The 24,507-nt window shown below is 38.2% G+C and overlaps 1 protein-coding gene across 2 annotated transcripts in view; it reads left to right on the top strand.

Moving 5' to 3' along the window:
• The window catches only part of Jak2 (Janus kinase 2), a 71,370-nt gene that overhangs the window by 25,923 nt on the left and 20,940 nt on the right, over positions 1 to 24,507 (top strand). For both annotated transcript variants that reach the window (XM_052187588.1, XM_052187581.1), the window contains exons 3-12: positions 38 to 161; positions 3,605 to 3,722; positions 5,431 to 5,576; positions 12,273 to 12,594; positions 13,492 to 13,611; positions 15,003 to 15,160; positions 16,654 to 16,765; positions 18,306 to 18,492; positions 19,073 to 19,200; positions 21,508 to 21,642. In XM_052187588.1, the coding sequence (XP_052043548.1) occupies positions 38 to 161; positions 3,605 to 3,722; positions 5,431 to 5,576; positions 12,273 to 12,594; positions 13,492 to 13,611; positions 15,003 to 15,160; positions 16,654 to 16,765; positions 18,306 to 18,492; positions 19,073 to 19,200; positions 21,508 to 21,642 (1,550 nt within the window). The remainder of the gene's footprint in view (positions 1 to 37; positions 162 to 3,604; positions 3,723 to 5,430; positions 5,577 to 12,272; positions 12,595 to 13,491; positions 13,612 to 15,002; positions 15,161 to 16,653; positions 16,766 to 18,305; positions 18,493 to 19,072; positions 19,201 to 21,507; positions 21,643 to 24,507) is intronic.

Genomic DNA, 24,507 nt, shown 5'->3' with positions numbered 1-24,507 from the left:
CTGTCTATAATCAGTCCCTTCTATGCTTCATTTCTAGGTATTACGCCCGTCTATCATAATATGTTTGCTTTAATGAGTGAAACAGAAAGGATCTGGTATCCACCCAATCATGTCTTCCACATAGATGAGTCAACCAGGCATAATATACTCTACAGAATAAGGTACTTTCTGACGTTAAGTGATTCACGTATTAGTAAAAGACAAAGTGAGAGAAATTGTTGCCTCTGTAAGGTGATAATTATGTTTTGTTCTGTTGAGATGCCACTTCATGACTTTTGATTATAATTAAGAATTTAAAAAAGAGAACAGATGAAAATAGCTTGTGTAAAATCAGTTGTTAGTGTCTGGAATATTGCCGGTTTCCCAGGAAATGAGATGCATGTGCAATAAAAAGCAATCTTAGCATTTTTTTTTTACAAATAAGTTTTTAAAGTTGAAAGTTTTTATTTGTAAGTTAATTTATTTAACATTATATGGCAATGTGAAAAATATTAATATTCAGAAAAGTAAAAATCCAGATTTTTTTTCTGTATAAAAGAAGAGCAAAGAAATAATTTTGGTCTTACAGACAGCTGTAATTCTCCAAGTACTTATATGTTATTTAATTTTCATATGACTTAATGAAATATTAAGGATTTCCTATAACATATAAAGAATCTGATGCTGTGCCATATTACTTACTCATAGTTATTCATGCCCTACAACTTGGAAAAAGCATCAGAGTTCAAACTCAGACCTAGGTTTCTTCATAAACTGCCTTCTAACCAGCTTACATTTACCTCATTACAGAGACAATATGTGTAGTAGTTACTGTTCATTGTTGGATGGTCTTATTTACTTATTCTTATTTGTTGAGACAGGAACTCATGTATCCCAGACTTTCTCTGACCTCACGACTAACTAACACTAACCTTGAACTTCTGATCCTCCTGCCTCTAACTCCCAGTGGTTCTGAGATCTCAGGCAGCACCATCACACCCAGTTTGTTTTGCTGGAAATCAAACCCAGGGTGTCACATGTGCTAGGCAGTGTGGTGACTATTAGTATTTGATAAGTTCCTAATAAGTTTACATATTTCATTACTTATTTTCTTCTCCTTAGTCTGTATAAAATATATAGATGCATGTTTGAGTTTTCTGCTTTTAAGATAAAACGATGTTAGTAAAAGAGTTCAGGGTCTAAATAGTGAACATATGAAAAGCAGTGGAAGGCGGGTGGTGGTGGCGCACGCCTATAATCCCAGCACTCTGGGAGGCAGGGGCAGGCAGATTTCTGAGGTCAGTCTGGTCTACAGAGTGAGCTCCAGGACAGCCAGGGCTATACAGAGAAACCCTGTCTCAAAAAAACCAAATCCAGAAAAAAAAATACCCAAAGGAAACAAACAAACAAACAAACAAACAAACAAACAAAAAACCCAAAAAACAAAGAAAAAAGAAAAGAAAAGCAGTGGAATGGGCTGGAGCAATGGCTTGGTGATTTAAAAACCCTGGCTGCTCTTTCTAGAGGACCCAGGTTTCATTCCTAGTACCTACATGGCAGCTCACAAAGATCTGTAGCTCAAGTTCCAGGAGGATCTGATGCCCTCTTCTGGCCTGTATACAAAATAAATACTCATATTCATTTTAGAAGAAAAGCAAAAGTAATGGCCTTTTTGCATATAAGTGGCTAGTTGTAACAAAATAATGAAGCTTTCATAAAATAATTTTATAGCTTTAACTATTTGGGAATAATCTAAGTAAGAAAAAAAAAGAAACAATATGGGTGTCAGTTTGCTTTTTTGCATTATAATAAACATCATGACCAAAAGCAGCCAAGAAAAGAGTTTATTTCACCCTAGAGCTTATAATCCACCTTGAAGGGAAGAGGGAGCAGAAAATCAACAGAGGAGCTCCTAGAGTCAGGAACTGATGTAGAGACCATGGAGAGGCTGCCTTACCTCCCCTGAGTTGCTCAGATGCCTTTTTAATACGACCTAGACTCACCTACCCAAACAGGATACCATCCACATTGGGCTAGGCCCTTCCACAATGGTCATTAATCAGAAATTATTTGACTACAGACCAATCTTATGGAGGCAATCGACATTTCCCTTCCTATATGACTGTGTCAGTTGACAAAAAACCCTAGCCAGCACAATGAGTAAATTAGAAACTTAGTTGAAAAATGGGAATATTGATATAACTATCCCTAGGTATCCATGGTGCACTGAGCCTCTTTGGATGTCAAATTTCATGCATGTTCAAGGCAAAGAGCCTGAGTAAATACTTCTCCAAAGAAATGCTGGCGTACAAATAGCTAGTAGGCATTCCAAAAGAACTTCAGCATCATTAGTCCTCTGAGAAATGGAAATCAAATGTGCTATAGGTTAACAACCAATCCACTAAGATGGCAAAAGTAAGCAGACAAGCAATAACAATGTTGAAAATTATTTGTACTAATTAGAATACTCATACACTGTCAGTGAGAATAGGAAATGGTACTGTCACTTTGGGAAAAGATTGGCCATTTCTCCCAAAGATAAATACAGTGTTGCTAACATGAATCCACAAAACCGCTCTTCACAAAGTGTTACTCAAGTTAGCATAGAAACAGAAACAACTCAAATGCTTTTAAAGTGATGAATGAGTGAATGAATGAATGAATGAATGAATGAATGAATAAATGAATGAATAAGGTATGGCACATCATATAGTCCAGTATTAATTCATTAGGAGAATGGAATAAAGTACATGCTACAATGTTGATGAAAGTTACAAACATTGTGCTAAGTAAATGGAGTCACATAAAAAGACAACATATCAAAGCCATTATTTTGAATATAAAATGAGTAGAGTAGAATTTGTAAAAGTGGTAGCTTGTAGCTAGGGGTTAATAGGGCGACTTAACATGAGTTTGATTGCTAATACCTAAGGAGAAAGAATAAAAATGTAAAATTAAATTGTGATGATATTGGTTCCACATTGAATACTACAAATCACTTAATACTTTAATGTGCATTCTGTATATAGATAAATCACATCTCAAAGCTTTTAGTTTCAAAAGTACTTAATTTTTCTTTGAAAGATACATTTTAATATTCATTTTCCTAAAAGACAGAGAAACTATTCGTGTGCACAGTAAACTGCACTTTTAGATGCCTTAGTCTAGTGTTACTAGATTTAAGATTTTTGCTGACTTTTATATCTACATCTCTCTGATTTATCACTCCAAGGTGGGCTGTATACTTTGACTTTACAGTTACTTATGTTCCAAATGCTGCTACTCTGGCTTGATGCTGTGTTTGTTTGTTTGTTTGTTTGTTTGTTTATGGGGACAAAGTGTTATTCTAGGTAGCCCAGGCTAATCTCAAACTCATGCTTCTTCTGCCTCAGCTCCCTGGATGTTGGGATGACAGATGTGCCCTAGGATGCTTTGTCTCTTGTGTTTTCTGTTGACATTATTATGTTATTATACAGAAAGCCTTTTGTCTCACAGCGTGTATTCAACACTGCTCTTTAGTTTAATAGCACAGCATCAATAATTTTTAGTGTGTTGAGGGTGGCTGAACTTACTGTGGTTTGTGCTTGAACTCTGGGCGCTGATAGAATGTCCTGTTGTCCTACAGGTTTTACTTTCCTCACTGGTACTGCAGCGGCAGCAACAGAACCTATAGATATGGAGTAGCTCGTGGAGCCGAAGCTCCTCTTCTTGACGACTTTGTCATGTCTTACCTTTTTGCTCAGGTATAATTATATTAATTCTTTTGGTGTGTGTATTAAGCCAGAAGTTTCTTCCTATATAGTCTGCATCTTAAGTAGGGTAAGTAAGCTTCATGTGGGAAGACTGCAGTTCTATCTGAGGCACCGGGTATGAAGAGATAATGGAATAGTTTATTTGCATTTATTTGATAATAATTTTCAACCTCATGATTTACAGATGTATTTTATAATGAGTCCTCGAATTGACCCTTCTGAAGTAACTTTTTCTTTTTAGGATCTAAGTAATTTTTAGGATTTTTTTTTTAAATGTAGCATAAATTTAACAATTCACAATTCATGTGAACATTGGATGGTAAAATTCTATAGAGTTTTTAATAAATAAATTTTGGATACTTTCATGTTTAAATGGTAGGTAATAAAATATAACTAGATTCCTCTATAACCCAAGAAGTGAGCTATGATAGCTGGCGGTCTCCTCAGGGAGGCTGGCCACCTTTGACACTGAGAGTGGAGCTGTGCTCAGCTGTCGTCCCCCAGTGCTATGGTGACACACTTCTGACACACTTATCTGAACATTTCATAATACATTCTTTTCTAGTATCTTGAATTAAACAGTAATTAATACTTGTACTGCATCATTATGAGTGTCAAGTCAGTTGGGCCATGGTGGCACATGCTTGTAATCCCAGCACTTGGGAGACAGAGGCGGGTGGATTTCTGAGTTCAAGGCCATCCTGGTCTACAGAGTGAGTTCTAGGACAGCCAGGGTTATACCGAGAAACCCTGTCTTGAAAATACAAAAAAAAAAAAAAAATTGTCTAGTCATTCAAGAATACTTTCTGCCTGGTCCCAGACAAGCTACCATTCCAGTCACTCTGAGGTGTCTTGTGCTCTCTCTCTGTCTCTGTCTCTGTCTCTCTGAGGTACCCCATGCTCTCTCTCTCTCTGTCTCATTCCTTCTATGTCTTTGTCCTGCTTTATGTCCATCAACAATGCCTTCATCATTAAAAATGTTAGGTTTCAAATCTTCCATGAAGCCTTTTAATTATGCCAATTGTATACAATTTTAACAGTTTCTAGGTTCCTAAAGTTCTGTTGTGTGGCACTTCACATTAGATTACCTGACGCTGTAATGATCTGCTTTTGTGTTTAGCTTCCAAGAAAAAAACTTCTGGTCTTTCTAATGGATTAAGACCACCTTCTATGTTTCTTTATATTCCACACAGACTCTAGTTCAGTGCCTTCAATATGAATTGAGGTCAGTGTACATTTGCTTAATTTTTATTTTACTTTAGGCATTTTTTTATGTTTTTAAGATAAAACTTTGTGGCCAGGCAGTGGTGGTGCATTCCTTCAATCCCAGCAATTAGGAGGCAGGGGAAGGTGGATCTCTATGAGTTCCAGGCCAACCTGGTCTACAGAGCAAGTTCAAGGACAGCCAGGACTACACAGAGAAACCCTGTCTCGAAAAACAAAACAAAACAACACACACACACACACACACAGAAAGAAAGAAAAGAGAAAGTGAGATAGGCTGTGAACCCAGTTTAAATTAGTCTCTATTTGTACATGAACCTTGGTTAATTCTCTGTGGTAAAATGATTTAAAATAAAAGCAAAAATTGATTTATGACTTTTAAGTGAATATTTTAGGAGCTAATTTATAGCATGTAACATAGTTGAATGTGATGGTAAAGCCTGAGCCATTTCCTTATCGTTTTTTTGCTTTTCAGTGGCGGCATGATTTTGTTCATGGTTGGATAAAAGTACCTGTGACTCACGAAACTCAGGAAGAATGTCTTGGGATGGCAGTGTTAGACATGATGAGAATAGCCAAGGAGAAGGACCAGACCCCGCTGGCTGTCTACAATTCCGTCAGGTAGTTTCCTCTCCTAAAGCGTTAGATAGTTTGTATAACTTACTCCGATTTCTCTTGTTTACTCACACATTTTGATTTTAAAATAAAAATGGAGGGGTTTTGGAGATGGCCCAGTGGGTGAAGTACTTACTGCAAAGACCTGAGTTCATATCCCTGAACCCACATAAAAGCTGGGATGACAGTGTATGTCTATAACTGTAGTTGGGTAGGTAAAGGCAGACAGATCTCAGGGTGCTGTTGACCACCATTCCAGTCAACACAGTGAGACAGGTCCAGGCTTAGTAAGAGACTCTGTCTCATAAAATAAGGTAGAGGGGGCTAGAGAGAGGGCTTCTTAGGTAGAGATACTTGCTACACCAGCCTAATGACCTGAGTTTGATCTCTGAAGCCCACATAAAGGTAGAAGGAGAGAACTGACCTAAGAGAATTATCTCCGACCTCCAGGCAAGTGCTATGCCATGGGCCCCCAAATATATCATGGGCATACCCACAATAATGCAAAGTAAAACTTTAAAATAGGGTCTGGAGACACGACTCAGCAGTTGTGAGCACTGGCCGCTTTCCCAGATCTGATGAATTTCTCAGCACCCACATAGTAGCTCACAGTCAATTGTAACCCCAGTCCAAGGGTATCTGATTCCCTACACTAGAGCACATAGAATAATAAAATATTTTTAATTAAAATAAATTAGGTGGGAAGTAACACGCCACCTTGACTTCTGACCTCCTTGAGGTTGCACAGCACATGCACAACACATACATGTCTACCCTGTGTGTAGACTGCACAGGCTCTTATAGAAATTACATACAAAATTTATTATGGGGGCATCCTTTTTCTTACTATAGTGCACACTCTGTAGAAGAGACTGAGTGTTCAGGGTATATAATATCACGGTGTTCATTATTTGGTTTACGTGTTCTGAAAAGACTAGGTAAGTTCAGAATAATGAAAACATACTTGAAGGCATAATATTTCATGCCCAGTTCTTATATTGTGCACATGATCTGAAGCAATAGTTTTCAAATCATGGTTCACAATTTATGCATATTAGACTTCTGTCTGACAGTGCAGAAGATTTGGGTTCTGAGTGCGAGGGGACACAGCAGTGAAGCTTATACAGTGATCTGGACTTAGGTTCTGCATACGGGATTTAGGAGCCATAGTGCACTCTTACAGACCAGCCCTGACGGTGTAAGACGTCTACTTTAAAAAATATACATGCATTTATATATACATATATATATTGGGCGTTATATGTATCATGTGTGTTATATATTGTGTGTGTGCGTGTGCATGTGCGGATGAGGAACAGTCACATACCACCTCCCAGGGAATGACTCAGTTGCTGCTTGCTGAGTGACCTCCAAGCACTTCCATATCTAGTTTGTAGGAGATAAACTTTGTTTTCTTCCTTGGTCTGTAAGTATTCTTGCTTTGTTTTTTAGATGTCTTATTAGGCATTGACAGAAAGGAGACTGTAAAGTCTGATTTTAGTAACTCACTTAGAAATCTAAATGATTAAATATGTAAAGGGAAACAAAAAAATTCTCTTTTGCGCACAGGGCTCAATTGCTATTAAAATGCAGACGGACAGGAAGGAGATGCCCAGGATGGCTTCAGAGTCACTATGTAGCACAGTACTTATACTTACAAAGGCCTTACACTTAGGGTCCTCCTCTACTTCCTGTTGCTGGGACTCTAGGCGTGTGTCACTAGGCCTGCTTATTAAAGAATCAATTATTTTCTTGATTCTTTTAACCCTCTCATGGAATGAGGCTATAAGCTTGTATACACGTTTTTTTTTTTTTTAAATCACCTTTCTGACCTTTATTAATGTCTATTAACTGTACAAAGTAATGGTTTCCTTTTATTTTCTATTTTCATACCTGAATATCCACCTCACCACTGTCCAAATAGTCCCCATTGTATTAGTGGGAATTTTGGAGTTTTGGTTTCTTTAAAAAACAGAAATATTATAAGGATATGTTTTTATGTTAATCCCCATTGAAGGACATGGGGCTGCTTCAGATGGCCCACAGCAGCTGACTATGATTTTCCCCGTGCTCTGGCAGAGGTATGATTTTGCCTGCTGCAAATAGTTTTGCAATTATGTGATGTATGTAATTCTGGGGGCATTTTAGAGGGTGTATAAGAGTGGTGTATTAGAGGGCGGGCCCTAAGAAGCGGGGTGAGGTGCTGGTTGTTGTTGGTTGTAGTTTGTTAAGTAGTCATGAGCAGAGAAGGGAAAGAAATGAGATATCCTGATGGTGGGGCTCAAACTTGCGCCAAGGAACATGGTAGTCATCAGGAAATGGTCTAACGATGACATCGCCCTCTCCTGACTTTATTCAGGGGGCGTTCCTCTCTCCTCTCCATCTTTCCTTTCTCTCTCATCTAGTGGTAGGGCGTTGAAAGGGTGGACTAAAGGGTGTGGAGAAGGGTAGAAAAAAGAACGCACAAAGTAGCACACGACAGGTACACTTCTACAGTGTGTTTGTGCAGACACTCTGGACTCCACCCAAGAGAGGAAACATGCTAGTCAATTTTTGTTTCTTTTACTTTAAAAATTGATAATTATTAATAGGCATAAGGTTTTTGGCTACTTTGAAATAGCTTATTTAAATGCAACAGACATCACAATGTATACATATTTAAAACTATTAAACTTTCTAAGTACATTCACAAAGTTTTATAAAGATGGTCACATAATCTTCAAAACATGTCTTCCTTCCTAAAAGACACCCCATGTGGAATAGCATGTCAGCCCTCGTCTCCCTTTCCCTAGACCGTGGCGACCATTTGTTTATCTCTGTCCTTCTGGATTTGCTCATTTTGGTCTTTTTATGTAAATGGAACCATACATGGAGTGGCGTTTTCCTGAGTCTGACTTCCTTTGATGTTTTCTCTAAGTTTTTAATTTTATTCATTATTAATGCATGTGTATGAAAGTGCAGGTTTGTGCCTGTCATGGTACACATGTGAGGTCAGAGGACAGCTTTTAGGAGTCAGTTCTCTTCCTCCATTATGAGAGCTGGGGATGTAACTCAGATGGATGGCGTGCATGGCAAATACTTTTACCCACTGAGACCTCTTGCCAACCTCAGCATAGTGTTGTCAAGGTTCAAAATCATGACAGCCTATATCAGCGCTTTCATTCCCTTTGATTGACAGCCAGTTCTGTTTTATGGATATACCACATTTTGCTTACCTGTTCACCATTTGATGGACAGTTTGATTGTTCCACTTTTTGACTCTTGTAGATAATGCTCCTGTGATGCTTCTAGGATATGGATTTTTATTTAAATATTTCTAAGTAGAATTTCTATTCATATCATAGTTCAAATTTGCCTTTTTGAGAAAACCTTCCAAAGCAGCTATATCATTTTATATTCCCATGAGTGATACAAGAGTTTCCTAACTTTTCCAACACTTGTTAGTGTTTTTCTTTTTAGTTGTTTGTTATTTTTTTGAGGCAAGGTTTTTCTACATAGATGTAACTAACATGGAACTCACTGTGAAAACCAGGGTGGTCTAGATTGCACTGAGGTGAGCCTCCCTTTGCTACCCCTGAGGCGGGATTAAAGGCATGTGCCACTATGCCCTGCATGCTATTTTTCTTTTCCCATCCTGGCATGGGGTAGTAGTGTCTGATTGTGGGTTTGGTTTCATTTCCCCAGCAACTACTGATGATTAGTAGTAGCCTTTGAAAAGCTTATTGACTAAATGCATATCTTCTTTGAAGAATGTTCATTTAAATTCATGCTCATTTTTAAAGTAATTTATATTCACTTTAAACTTATTTAAATAAATAAATGTATTTATATTTTATTATTGTGTCTAAAAAATCTTTTTATATTGTGGATGCAAGATAAGTCTCCAGATACAAGCTATCACATTAAAAAAATAGAAATGCTGTTTCATAATTTGTGAATGTTTTAATAATTTTTAAAAAGATTTATTTATTATTAATTGTAAGTACACTGTACCTGTCTTTAAACACACCAGAAGAGGGTGTCAGATCTCATTACAGATAGTTATGAGCTACCATATGGTTGCTGGGATTTGAACTCAGAACTTTTGGAAGAGCAGTCAGTGCTCTTAACTGCTGAGCCATCTCTCCAGCCCCTAATTCGTGAATTATTATCTTTTAAATTTCTTGATTGAATTATTTGTAGAACTAAAGTGACTAAATGTAAAATTAGAGGTAAAATGAATGAAATGTGAGCTGATCAGAAACTAGGCCATTGTAGTCCTTCCTCAAGGCCAAGTGATAGGTTGGGTTATTATGAGAAAAATGGAGAGAGAGAGGAAGGGAGGGAGAGAAAGTTGAGGGCTATAAGGAAAGGTGGAAACAAAGGTAACCTAGGTCTCCAGGGCTTGCAGAAATGGCTAGATCATGGCGTGCCCCGTTTATTCCTCCTTAGAGACTGCTAAGAGGATCTTTTGGGAAGAAGATGGGGCGGGAGGTGGGGGGGTGGGACTCATAATTTTGTTTAGACACATTGCTTGAGGAACTTTTGAGGTGTATAAATTGCATGGGTAAACTGGCTTGCCTGTGAGGGGTATGGGTTTAGAGCATAGTGACCAGGGCTGGAGAACAGCAAGGGAGTGAGAGAAAAAGACAATAAATGAGAAGACGGCCCACATCGAGTCTTGAGGATTACATAGTATTTACTCAGAAAGCGTAACTGCCATTTATCCAAAACTGAGATTGAAAAGGAATGGGCGAGGAGATGTAAGAAAACCAAGGAAGTGAAGGGAGGAGACTTGCAAGGAGAGAGAGAGAGAGAGAGAGAGAGAGAGAGAGAGAGAGAGAGAGAGAGAGAGAGAGATGGTGTTGTGGAATGTGCTGGAAGCAGCTGAGAAGACTGTCTTAGGATGCAATGGAGGCTTTCCTGACTATAGCAGGAGACCTTCCCTGCCCTTGGGTGGTGCTCCCAGCGGGCAGGCGCCATGTTGGTGGGAACTGAGCATGGACAGGACTCCTTAAAGTCTCTCTGAGGACAGGGCACTCTACAGCTGCAGGGAATACGAATCAAGGGACACTTTAATTCAATATGGGAAGGACATTAGTATTTAAGCATGTGGGTGGAAAAGAGAGACTGAACAGAGTAAGGTTGAGAGGGTCTCTATGTGTGTGTGTGTGTGTATATGTGTGTGTGTGTGTGTGTATGCAAGCATGCATTTGTGCATGCATGTGTGTGTATGCGTGTGTGCATTTGTGCATGTGTGTCTCTGTGTGTGTATGCATGCGTGCATTTGTGCATGTGTGTATGTGTGTGTGCATGTGTGCGTGCATTTGTGTGTGTGTGTGTGTGTGTGTGTATGTGTGCATGTGTGTGTGTTATAGGAAGGGAGAGGTATGAGTGGACAGCACATGTTAAAGAAATAGCTTTTATCTGGTAGGTTTATACCTTTATACCTCATTTATTACATTGGTGGGAATGAGAAGAAAGTGAGTGTGAATGTGTATAGATTTGTTAGCGGAAATCTTAAAGAATTTCCAGAGGACCTCTCACCCTAGCAGGCAAGCACAGTCTGCACAAAGAAAACCGTTTGGTGTAAAATAACTGTGGAACTTGGGTAAATTAATAGAACAGAGAGGTGCTGTAAAGGAGTGTGCTTGACGGAGCTATTGGAAACTGGTAATTATCAGCCTAGAACATAACCCAGTGCCTTGCAAAGCAGACTTCTCTAGCAGTTGTAGTTACTTGACCTCACAACTTTGAGAGTTCTACTAGGGATCTTGGGCAAAGTGGGAAAGGGCATAAGCTAGGATATGCTGGTAATACCAGTCAGTTCCAAAAAATAGGAAAAAAATCTGATGTTTAAAATCTTTGCTTATATTTATGGTATATCTATAATATTATCATGGCCAATTTCAAGATGGTGTCCCGTGTCACTGAATGCAGATTGAGGAGCTCTGGCTGTGCCTCACCACTCACATTTGAAGGCACAGACAGTGGTAAACCCTCATGGAAGTTTAAAAATAATTAAATTATGACTTTTGACTATTTATTGACATGTTTATTTAGATGTTTAATGACATTTAATTATAAAATACATAACTGTAATTTTAGTGACTTTAGCAGTCAGCTAAGAATCTTTCAGGATAATGAGTACTCAGTCTAAACATCTAGAGCGTGGAAATTTAATGTAGATGTACTGTAGAGACACAGCTACCTTCTCGAGACTATTCGACACAGGAATGAAAATACAGAAGAATTACAGCGTTTCCAAATGGAATTGTTTTGATTAGAATGAAATTATTAGGAGATATTGAAGCTAAGCTCACAAAATAATACAAACAATGAAGTGTGTTTATATAGCAAACAGTCGTGTCCAACCATGGCTTTTTCCAGAATTCAGATAAAATTTCGAGTATGGCATTATAGGAAATATTTGTAGCACAGATAAATAAAAGTCCAAACTTATAAATCATTTCAAGAATATAAGATAATTAGAGTAAATGAACTTAGAGACTTTATTATTCTCTAGACTGACCATCATCTCACCTCAGGAAGAAAACTAGTATGTCACAAACTGTGTTGTCATTAAGAGAGTGCATATCAAGTGAAAATTTAAGGCTTCTTGCATATTTATCAAATGGTAGTTATGTTGAACCTGCTTATTGTGGGAAAAGGTAGGAGCTAATGTCCCAAATTTGTTGTTTTCTGTGTACTTGTTATTTCTAGCTACAAGACATTCTTACCAAAGTGCGTTCGAGCGAAGATCCAAGACTATCACATTTTAACACGGAAGCGAATAAGGTATAGATTTCGCAGATTCATTCAGCAATTCAGTCAATGTAAAGCCACTGCCAGGAACCTAAAACTTAAGTATCTTATAAACCTGGAAACCCTTCAGTCTGCCTTCTACACAGAACAATTTGAAGTAAAAGAATCTGCAAGAGGTCCTTCAGGTGAGGAGATTTTTGCAACCATTATAATAACTGGAAACGGTGGAATTCAGTGGTCAAGAGGGAAACATAAGGAAAGTGAGACCCTGACAGAACAGGTAATCCTTAATCATACATTCTTGCTCTATCTTATTTAAGTAGAATGCCCGTAAAAGCAAAGTAAATGTGGTTGCTTGAGTAAATTCTTGATGTTAAAAACATGGATCACAATGTTTTTAAATGTTTTGTTAATCTTTTGTTAACAAAATAACAAAGTATTTTGGCAAAATAATTAGTAATGGCTATCTTATAATTTCAGAGAAAGATTGAATTCTCTAAGTGATTTAAAGTTAACATTGTTTCCTTTATTCTGTAACTTACTGAAATTTACGTACAATCATAAAGCTAATTAAATGAAAAAGTTTAACTGGTTTTGATAATATTAGTTTTATTATATTTGCATTGCAACATTTAAACTTGTTCACATGTATCATTCATATATGATTTCAGCAATTTAGTATTATATTTTTTGCAACAGTTTATAATTCTTCACTTTTCTGACAATTGTTCTTTTTAATATTAATTGGGTTAAGTTCTATATCACCTGTCATACTTTAATTCTCTCATTTCTTTTAAAGTAAATTTAAAAAAATTTTTTTTATTATATGTGAGTAAACTGAGGCTATCTTCAGACACACCAGAAGAGGGCATCAGATCCCATTACAGGTGGTTGTGAGCCACCATGTAGTTGCTGGGAATTGAACTCAGGACCTCTGGAAGAGCAGTCAGTGCTCTTAACCACTGAGCCATCTCTCCAGCCTCCTAATGCTCTCATTTTTAAGTCAATACAAAATACATAAATGTTATCTTCAGGCTCAATATTTAGAAGAAGTAATCTCATTCAATGCTTGTACATTGCTATCAATATCCCTTTAAAGAATTTTAATTGAGTGTCATCACCTTCTCAAGCTTTGTTTGAAATGCCACTGTAACTTCTTAAATGCTCTTGATTGCAGGACTTACAGTTATATTGTGATTTTCCTGATATTATTGATGTCAGTATTAAGCAAGCAAGCCAGGAATGCTCAAATGAAAGTAGAATTGTAACTGTTCATAAGCAAGATGGTAAAATTTTGGTAAGTTTGTATTATACATTAGTAATGTATACATTTTAGAATTTTTCAGAAGTATAAGAGGGTCTTACTACCAAAGTTACTTAGGTATTTTGATTATAGTTGTAAGTATGCTCTAAAAAGTGCCAGCCCAGCGAACCTTTTATTGTATGCAGACTTGGGGACTGGATGAGGTGGGCAGGCAGGAGGGAGCGTTTTTCTGTTATGCTTGAATCGTCATTTCTCTTATGTCGAGCCATTGGTGTTCAGAAATCCATATTTGTCCAGTTTTTCCATGTATATCAACTGGAGCATCTGTTGGCATTTTCCTGGATTTATGACAATTTAGAAATTAACTTGGGCTGGGCAGCGGTGGTGCATGCATTTTTTAATCCCAGCACTTGGGAGGCACAGGCAGGCGAATTTCTGAGTTCGAGGCCAGCCTGGTCTACACAGTGAGTTCCAGGACAGCCAGGGAGGGCTACACAGAGAACCCTGTCTCAAAAAAAAAAAAAAAAAACTTAGTTTGGAATTTTTGTTTTTGTTGTTTTTGTTTTGTTTTGTTTTTTGTGAGGCAGGGTCTCACTATGTCACTTTGGTTGTCCTGAACTACATTCTGTAAACCAGGCTGGCCTTCAATTCACAGAAATCTCCCACCCAAGTGCTGGGATTAAAGGCATGTGCCATTGTGCCCAGTTTAGAAGTTATTTTTGTAATCTTGAATTTTCTTACTTAAGAACATACTTCATTTTCTGTGTATGCAGATAATATGCTGTTGTAATGGTCATTTTCAAGTTTTTGGTCAAGTTTAATTCAACATATGGCATTTTTCTTACTGCTTTAAGTAGGGCTTTATTTTTAAATCGTTCAATCACATTGATTATTTTCATAAATGAAAAGTAAGTGATTTTAAATATGTATATCTGCTTTTCTATTAGATAAAGTGCCACATTTTTGACTGATTATTTGTCCATATATACATTAATAAAAAATCACAGCATACTTTCATGTCCTAACACTTTAATTTTTAGTACTTATATTTTAGCCTATGTAGTATATAAAAATAAATGTTTTTATATATTTATAATTTTTATAAACTTATATATATATAAATATTTATAACAAATCTCAACCTTTATATGTATTAGATTTCTAATTGAGTCTAGCAGGATCATTGAAGTGTATATTAAATAATGAATGTTGAGTGACTAACTGAGAAGTTGTGCTAAGCCTGTGTTTGGGAAGATCTTACATATCAGATAGAAGGATCTGTAGATGATGCTGGGTAATTGGAAGGTATAAAAAATATTTCAACAATTTAGAGGAAATTAACCCGAATAGAGTATAGAGAATTTCCAACATTAGAATTTAATTGGTTTTTTAATGCCATGGTTTTCCTTTTCTTTGATGACTAGGAAATAGAACTTAGCTCATTAAAAGAAGCCTTGTCCTTCGTGTCATTAATTGACGGGTATTACAGACTAACTGCGGATGCGCACCATTACCTCTGTAAAGAAGTGGCTCCTCCTGCCGTGCTTGAGAACATACACAGCAACTGCCACGGCCCGATTTCGTAAGTAATGCCAAGTTTCAGAGTATAGTTCTAGGGAGCTGGCTGTCAGTTAGTATATGGTCTGAGCTTGCATTCCAGGCACCCCTGTACAGAACTGAACACAGCTGAGCTGACACATGGGGTCAGGCGCATCCTGAGAGCTTTCGGGCCAGACAGACAGCTAAAAGCTGCTGGTTCAGTGAGACCTTTTCTCAAAGCAACAAGACAGTTGTAAAGGAAGACACTGTCATGTTGTCCTGGTCTCGAAAGAGATACACTTTTCAGAGGGGAATGTACAGTCACACAGTCAGTTCTCATCTGAAGGGTCCACATTCATGGTGTGATTGATTGGCTACACATCCAAAATAGAATTAAAGAACTTGTGTCTGCCTAGGGCTGTAGCTCAGGGTGCAGTCACTCTCTGGCACATACATACATACACCCGTGCTTCTCGGTCAGTACTATGCAGGGAACATTCCGCAGTATTGAAGAGACTCAGTGTTTCGACCTAGTTAAATATACTTAGAATTTATATTTAATTATATTTTAATTTATTTACCGTTCAATACACAAGGCTAAGAATTACTGTTTTAGTTTGCTTTCTGTTGCTGAACAGAAGCAAATGAAGAGAAAAGGCCTTTTAGTTGGCTTACAGTGCAGGTCACAGTCCATCAAGGAGGGGGTCAGAGCAGGAGCTCAGCCATGGACTGAAGCAAAACCATGAAGAACCCTGCTTCCTTTCTCCCGCTCCTTGTTTATGGGCAGCCTGCTCTCTTATACAAACCAGGACCACCACAGCTACGGAGAGCAGCACACAGTAGGCTGTGCCCTCACACAGTAGGCTGTGCCCTCCCACATCACTGACAGTCAAGACTATTCCCCAAACCTGCTCACACAGGCCAGTCCAACCCGAGCAGTCTTTCAGTTGAGACTCTCTGGCTCCAGGTGACTCTTGGTTATTTCAGCTTGACAGATAATCTCAGCAGGACAGTGACCAGATGACAAGCACCTGTGCAGGCATTCCGATTGTTATGTAAATTGAAGCCTTCACATGCAACATCTTTGAGTTTTATGCATGCACTAATTCTTTTTGCACATAGCAAATTTTAGGACTGGTATTTTCCAGTCACTGTAGATCTTCTGTTAGATTTGATACTGTTGAAAATATAGAAAGATAATATTGTATTGGTACTTCTGTGATAGAAGAGACATGAGAGATTTTATGGGAGTATATTTTTTTAAATTATTCAATTTGTAAAAGAAAGCAGAATATTAAAATGAATGAATTTTCCTGGTGGTTTTATTGTTTCATCGTGTCTTAAAATAATATAATTATTCCTTGAATTGCTTTGAACTCACTAAAAATAACTTGATACACTTATTCCTCTTGAAAACAGATTTTGTCAGTGTATCTAGTAGGCAGTGTTCTGGGTCTGACTTTCAAGTGGCCGTGTGGCCTTTGTTGTGGTTGCGTGTGCATGCTGCCATTCACGTTCTTTCTCCTTAACTTGTAGAATGGATTTTGCCATCAGCAAACTAAAGAAGGCGGGTAACCAGACTGGACTGTATGTACTTCGATGTAGCCCTAAGGACTTTAACAAATACTTTCTGACCTTTGCTGTTGAGGTTAGTGTGTCACATTTATTTATAGCAACATATTGTGTAATCTGTATTTCTCCATCAAGAAGTATTTTATTTTTAACAACCAAGGATTATAGTTCTTGAGATGGTAACTGGCATAATAATACTTGGCATATCTTAATATATTATAAAAGAAATAATCCATAAAGTTGATGTAAATACATGACTAACTATAATGTCTTTGTTTTTGACATTCATTTTATTTTTAATATTGTTTGAATATTAGCCATGTGTCAATGGTATTTCATTAAGTATACTCAAGTCTGCTTTCAAAAACTGAAAATATTTACCAAATCATTTAGAGGAAAATAAGTGAAAAGAACATTTTCTGATTTCCAGAACAGGTTACTAAATGTTACTAATTCAGAGCACCAGGGACATGACTGAATGAGAGAGTGCTTGGACCCTCACTGTTAAATGCATGTGAATTTGTTAATCCATAGTTATCTTTAAAAAATATGTAAGGCAGCTACGTGCTCTAAGTCATGAGAGGATTTGTAGCAACATCTAGATAAATTTTGCAAAAATATGGAAAGTAAAGATGTTATTCAATTATTTTCATAAAAATACCTATCTTTCCTAAAGATACCTACTCAGCACATGCAGAGAAGGAACTGTCTATGACTGCAGCTGGTGTAATGCATCTCATCACTTCACCATGACATAAGCTATAAAATCATTTACTCAACATGCTCAAATTTCTGTGTCTATCATTGTGCCTAATAGGTGTGATAAGAAATTAGAGAATATATGATATAAACTTGTGTTTCAAAAATCTGTTTTAAAAAATTAACACAAAATTAAAACACAAAAATTTGTTTTAAAACAAAAATTTTAAAGCATATTAAAAGTACTCAGTTAAGCATTGTGATTAGTATGGCAGAAATAGATAACATCAGAAAATAAAGTATTTATTCAGAAAGATCTTTTAAAATATAAAAGGAGTTGCCTTGAGGTATAACAGTTATTTTATAAATTGCTCAAGGCTGGATGAATATGGTAAACTATTAAGATAAATGAAGTAGTTCATTGTTTATTACATAAGACAAATGTTTTTAAGGTAGAACTTAAATAAGTCATAGTAGAGATCATTTTAAAAATAGAATAGTATACAATGAAATGCATATTCTTAGCTTGTGGAATGGAGTTAGTCCTGTTAGGGAGAGCCTCCCCAATAAAGTATTTTATCACTTCAGTGGGTTAAGGGATGGAAACAGTCAGGTCAGGGTGTGTGCTGATGCAGGACAGAGGTGGGGGGTACAGTGAGCGTATGAAGGTCTGTGTGCTGCACCAGTGTTAGACAAGGTCCCGGTACAGATATAGTGGTGGTCACCTTGTTTCCTCCACTGAAATCAGTTCCTGAGCTCTTCTGGAGGATGCGGCTCTGTCAGTGAAGTCCCTGAGGCACTGCCTTAGGATTTAGAGCTAAATATTCTTCTGGTTGTTTCTCGATAGCCCTTTTGGCAGAATAATCTGCATAATTATCATTATGATTTTTCTCCTTTTTATAACTAAACTTACATAGCGAGAAAATGTCATTGAATATAAACACTGTCTGATTACGAAGAATGAGAACGGAGAATACAACCTCAGTGGGACTAAGAGGAACTTCAATAATCTTAAGGACCTTTTGAACTGCTACCAGATGGAAACCGTGCGCTCAGACAGTATCATCTTCCAGTTTACCAAATGCTGTCCCCCAAAGCCCAAAGGTAACAACTCTCCAGTTGCTCTAGAGATGCTAGCCACAGTCTGCATGTGATGGGTGGTGATTTGAAAAGCAGTAGGCAAAGGCAGGGCTGTATGGAAGCAAGTTTGATTTTTCTGGTGTGCTTTATGGTACATATAGCCTGAGAGTGGCTGGAAACTCCACACTAAGGTGTTCTAAAGGTAACTGCTTTGAACTTGTCACCATTTGCTTATGGAACTTCCAAACTGCACTACCAAATTCCTGCATGTTGTAGCTTTCATATGGTTTTAGAATTTTAGTTTCTTGTGTTTAAAATGAAATAGCAAGATTATAAATCTCTTAAAATAATTTCTTTAAAATTCCCAGAAAATATATTCTGGTAAGAAGTGATTTTAAGTTTGAATGTGTTTGTAAGCTAGTAAAAGTATTTCAATCAGAGTTGAATAATAAAGTTCCTAAAATAATTAGGCAGCTATTAAGAGTTTCCTAGACACAGAGCACATTCATGCCACTTATCTAGAGCAGGTCAGAATGTTGCTGTGTTTTGATTATATACAGACCTACCCACATATGAAACAGATACATTGTGTTTTTTTCCCCAGATAAATCTAATCTTCTCGTCTTCAGAACAAATGGTATTTCTGATGTTCAGAACTCACCAACATTACAGAGGCATAATAATGTGAATCAAATGGTGTTTCACAAAATCAGGAATGAAGATTTGATATTTGTAAGCCAATCTTGATAATTGAGTGTTTTTTCTCTTTAAAGCAACGTCTTTTTAAATTTCTTAGCTGATAATTAGATTGATGTTATATTTGACATATTCTATTATAACATAATATTTTTCTTGAATTTCAAGATTTATCATTTATAAAATTCATAAATCTTAGAAAATATGCCAATCTTACAGCATAAGTTAGCAGAATTGATTAATAATGGAGTTATATTCTCTTTTCAGAAGTTTAAAAATATTCCTTTGGGAAATTTAAAAGTTAAAGACTCCTGTCTTATTTCTCATGTACGCAAACAAGCAAGGGGGATTGAGTAGATGGTCTTTAAGGATCTGAGAACAACACAGTCCGTGGGAGGTAATAGGTGACTAGTGTGTGGTGAGAGAGAGCAGGAAACTGGTCTTTGTAACATAGAGGTATCATTACAGAGGGCACTGACCCTAGGTTTGTTCAAGGGCGCGAGTTAGAAGTGAGACTTATCTCGGAATAGAGCTGGAACCTGCAAGCGTATGCAGCCAGTGTATAGAGTGTGAAGTGTTTGCCTATTAGCAAGAGGAGAAAATGAATATTGTCTGTTTTAATTAATTTAATGAGAAAAAGAAGACTTTATAAGCTTTTGAATTTAGGCTTTATTATATATTACTTACGTGATCTGAGAAGCACTAAGCCAGTAAGTTAAAGACAGTACCATAGGTGCTTGGGAGAAACATTTGCAAAGTTTTTGAAAACTACACCTTGATTCAGTAGTATGATTCCAGCACTTGGGGGCAGAAGCAGACATAGCTTTAGGACATCCTTAGTTACATAAGGAGTTGAGAGCAATTCTGGGCTGTATGATACCTTTCCTTAAAAACAAAACAAAATAGAAAACAAACAACAACCAAAAAGGAAAGAGAGAAAGAGGGATGTTCTCTTAACTCTGTTATCCAGGATTCCTATAGATAAACCACTCAAGAATAAGCTTTTAATTAAAAAAATTAAAACATATAGGGAAGCTACCCAAGATTAAATAGAGGTCATCAAACAAAACAAACATTAAACTTCTAACAATTTTATATAATTTTCAAGTATAGACCATAAAATGTAGGTATCTTTAAAGAGGACTTGAGAACAGTAAAATGAAAACATTTAAGATGTGTTACTTACAGACAGAATTCCAGGAAAGAAGGAGTAGTTGTGTAAAATCTACTATTGCACTTGGTGCTTAGTTGACAGACAGTTTAGAGAGCAGGTTCTTCTCCCACCACGACCCAAGAGCAAGGGAACGGGAGAGCAGACCTGATACTGCTCAGCGATATGGTTTGTCTAGTGTGCATAAAGTTCTGACGTCAATCACCTCACCTCAACGTTAACAACAGCCCTCAGAATTTTTAAGTGAAGCATGTTGGCTTCTTCCTGTCACTTGTGTGCTCAGGAGACTGAGGCAGGAAGACAGGAAGCTTCAGGCCAGCTTGGACTGCAATAGTGAATTCCCCAGCCTCAGCCTGAGAGACAGACGACACAAGGAAGACAGAAGGGTAAAGGGAGAGGGACAGAGAGAGTGGGCAGAAGCAGAGAGGGGAGGAACTGCAGGCAGAGTGTGAAGACATTATTTTTCAGGTGTGACAAGCAGAAAGCAGCCTGGGCAGTTGACTGTTGAAAGTGCTATGTGGTGGAGCTTGCATTTGAACATGCAGCCCTGCTTCAGAACGCAGGCTTTCAGCAGTTATTCTGAGCAGATACAGAAGAACTAGGACTCACAGTGGTGGTGGTAGCTGTTCATCTGGTTTATTTCATGTTTTAGTACTTACGTATTTATTTACTTATCAATCAAAGCAGTCCTACAGGACATTTGTATTATTGTTCATTAATTGAGGAGTCCAAGGCAAACTGAGTTGAAAGCCATAGGGAAAAGACAAAGAGCCGTGGGCGAGGGAGGGGCAGGGGCGATAACACCCCAGGTAACACAAGCACACACCCCTTCGCCTCTGCCCCGCCTTTGCATTGCACTGTCCTAGAAGGAAGCCTAGGAAGAAGGGGCATGGAAACAAATGACAGGAAACACTGGCTCCTTAAGGACGGTAACTGTAGCCATTGCAGGAGACATGAAATTATAATAGTCAAAATATACTTGATTAATCCTTGTTTTTTGTTTTTAATTATTATTTAAGGAAGAACAGAGAATCAAACCTCACATTTAGGCTCAGTTTTAAAATGTTTACCATTTTTAAAAACCTTTTTGTCATTGAATGTATTCTCTGTTTTCTAATTCTTTATTCATCTGTCTTTATTCACTCTCCACTTTACCTTTTTTTCTTTTAAAGAATGAAAGTCTTGGCCAAGGTACTTTCACAAAAATTTTTAAAGGTGTAAGAAGAGAAGTCGGAGATTATGGTCAACTGCACGAAACAGAAGTTCTTTTGAAAGTCCTAGATAAAGCACATAGAAATTACTCAGAGGTGTGTATGCTTGTGGGTCCTTTGTGTATCTCTTTACACTATGTAAGTGTGTGTTCATAAACACATTAAATGCATGTGAGACTTCAAAATGATAAAATTGTATGCTTTTATTACATATATTAATTATGCATAAAATAGATTTTTTATGAAATATTTATACACACACAGAATATATTTCAAGCATAGCCTGTTACCTTCTCATGCTTTCCTCCCAATGATCCTCTTTCTCTTCCTAACTAACCTGGGTCCTACTGTTTCATCTTTGGTGACCTAGTGAGCTTTATTAGGGTTGCTTATGTGAGTGTGGGTGAAGGTTGGTTTACAGGAATATACTCACCTTACCATTAAAGAAATCTGTCTCCATCCCCTGTCATCTAGTAACCTCTTTAGGGAGTGGTAGGTCCCGTGAGCTCCTCCTCCTCCATGGAAGAGTACTGAGAGGCCTCGTCTTGTGTATAGCTGGCCGGGTAAACACACTGCTTTGAGTTAGAGGGTCCTACCCACCCTCCCTCCCTCAGCACACAGCTCCCCCTGCAGTGGTCCTTGTAGGGCTTGTTTACTTTCCCATTGCCATGATAAACACTACAACCAAAAACAAATCATAAAGAAGTTTATTTTCACCTGCAATTCCAAAAGGATAAGAGTCCATCACAGCAGAGCAGGCCTGACCTGGTGATGATGAGGAGCAGTAAGGGCTGGAAGGGAGAAGCGAGGGTAGCCTTCAAAGACTGGTCCTTAACAACTACTTCCTCAAGCAAGGCTCTACCTCCTGAAGGGCCAAACAGCACCACCAACTAGAAACAAGTGTTTAGACACATGGCCATATAGGGGACATTTCTTAGTCAATCACAGAGTGGGTGGTGTAGATATCTTCTTATTTATCGCTTGAATTTGAGAGTCACTCTCAGTACTTTGACAAGTCTCTGTGATCACTGCGGACCACTGCAAGAAGAAGCTTGTCAGGACTGGAGCTGGCAGCAGCACTAGTCTATGGGCAGAGACAGTCATTTTCAGGCCGTTTTGATGGATGGAGACAGCGTGTTCGTGCAGCAGAACAGCAGCAGCAGTTTCACCACTCAGGCCCGCGATCTCCCCAGTCACACATTTTGACTAGCTTTACAGTTCTGGACTTGAATTCCTCCAGCGAAGCAGGTCTCAAATCTAATCAGAAAGCAATCTGTTAGAAGACATGTCGCCAGCGAGCTGTTAGGGGTATCTTGTCTGGCTGATGGATTGCTGCATACAGGAGCCATAGTCGATCAAGTAAGAGGACTGTTCATGACCGTTTTGGCCTAGCAGCCAGCACCGCAACGACTGGCTATCAGGGAGGAAGCTTCCAGACCAGTCAGTGCTGGCGTGATTGATTTATGCCCTATGACTCAGATGTGTGGCATCTTCAGCAGTAGGCTCTTACAGTCTAGCCTGGTATACAACCAGTAGCCATGGTATTGTGTGTATTGCCTTGAGGGCCTCAGGCCTCACTATGGGGAGGTGTCCCGCCCCAGTGCTAGGAGCTCTACTCACCAACCTATGGCTTCTGGGAACAGCTTTATCTATAAACACAAGATCCCTCTGTTCGGACGCTTGTGGTTTTTACAGATAGCTGATTTACTTAGGATTTCCACATATTAGTTTTTCTTGACTGCCCCTCCCCTTCCTGCCTCTCCCCTCCTCCCCTTCTCCCCTCCTCCCCTTCTCCCCTCCTCACCTCCTCACCTCCTCCCTTCCTCCCCTCCTCCCCTCCTCCCCTCCTTTCTTCTCCTCCTCCCCTCCATATTCCAATCTTTTCATCTCTAGCCTTCCCTTCTACTTTTATATCTACACATCCTCTTACCCCTTCCCACTCATGAGTTCTTTGCTCGTATTTAGACTCTATACATACATGTACATTCACATGTATAAAAGTTAGAAGGTAGGATTCATATGAAAGAGAACGTGTGATATTTATTTCTTTGAGCCAAACTGAGTTGCCTCACTTAATACTCACTTAATCTATTTTCTTTCAAACAATAATTTTCTTTTCTTTATGACTAAATGATATGTCGCTGTGTACATGTATTTTCATTATCCGTTCATCAGTTAGTGAGCCTTGAGGCTGATTCCATTTCCTTACTGTTGTGAATATAGCAACAATATGTATGAATGTGTAGGTATCTCTGTAGTAGGATACACAGTCCCTTGGGTTTATGTTCAAAAGCAGTATAGCTGGGTCAAGTTCTATTTTTAGGGGTTATGTGTGGGGTGTATGTATGTATGTGTGCTAGAAATCAACACTGGGTGTCTTTATTCCTCTCCACCTTACTTGTTTTAGAATGCATTCTGTTAATAATTTCATTCATATATAATGCACTTAGTTAGAGTGCTGTTCAGGGCACCTGACTCCATTCTATAAAATAGAACATTGTCCCCAGCAGCAGTTGCTATCCAGAAATAGACCCATGCTGAGTAGAGAGCAATAGTCATCTCCCACAAGCACTGATCGCTTTAAGAAGTAAAGGAACACTGACAGTTCCGTATGTGCGAAACAGAAGTTGTTATGGGTATGTGGGAAGAAAAAGAGAAACCCACCCTAAGACTAGTGGGTAGTGCTACGAGAGGAGGAGCTTACAAGTGGGAATGGAAAGAGAAAAGGGGGGGAAGCATTTCTGGCAACGGCAGACTGCAGAGAGAATGCTAAAATGATAAAGAAAGGATCTGCGGCCCAGGAGGCTGAGGTGCATATCTGCAGAGCAAAGCAGACTGGCTTCTTTGAGAGAAAAAAAGTAAAAGGAAAGAGTGAGAGAAATATTCCGTGCAGAGCAAGGGCAAGCTGGCCTGCTGATGCTTAGCTGGAGTAAGAGGTGGCTGGAGCTGCACAGCATGGAC

Source organism: Apodemus sylvaticus, chromosome 1 (genome assembly GCF_947179515.1).
Source record: "Apodemus sylvaticus chromosome 1, mApoSyl1.1, whole genome shotgun sequence".
NCBI classification, from domain to species: Eukaryota; Metazoa; Chordata; class Mammalia; order Rodentia; family Muridae; genus Apodemus; species Apodemus sylvaticus.
This window is presented reverse-complemented; position numbering and strand designations above follow the sequence as displayed.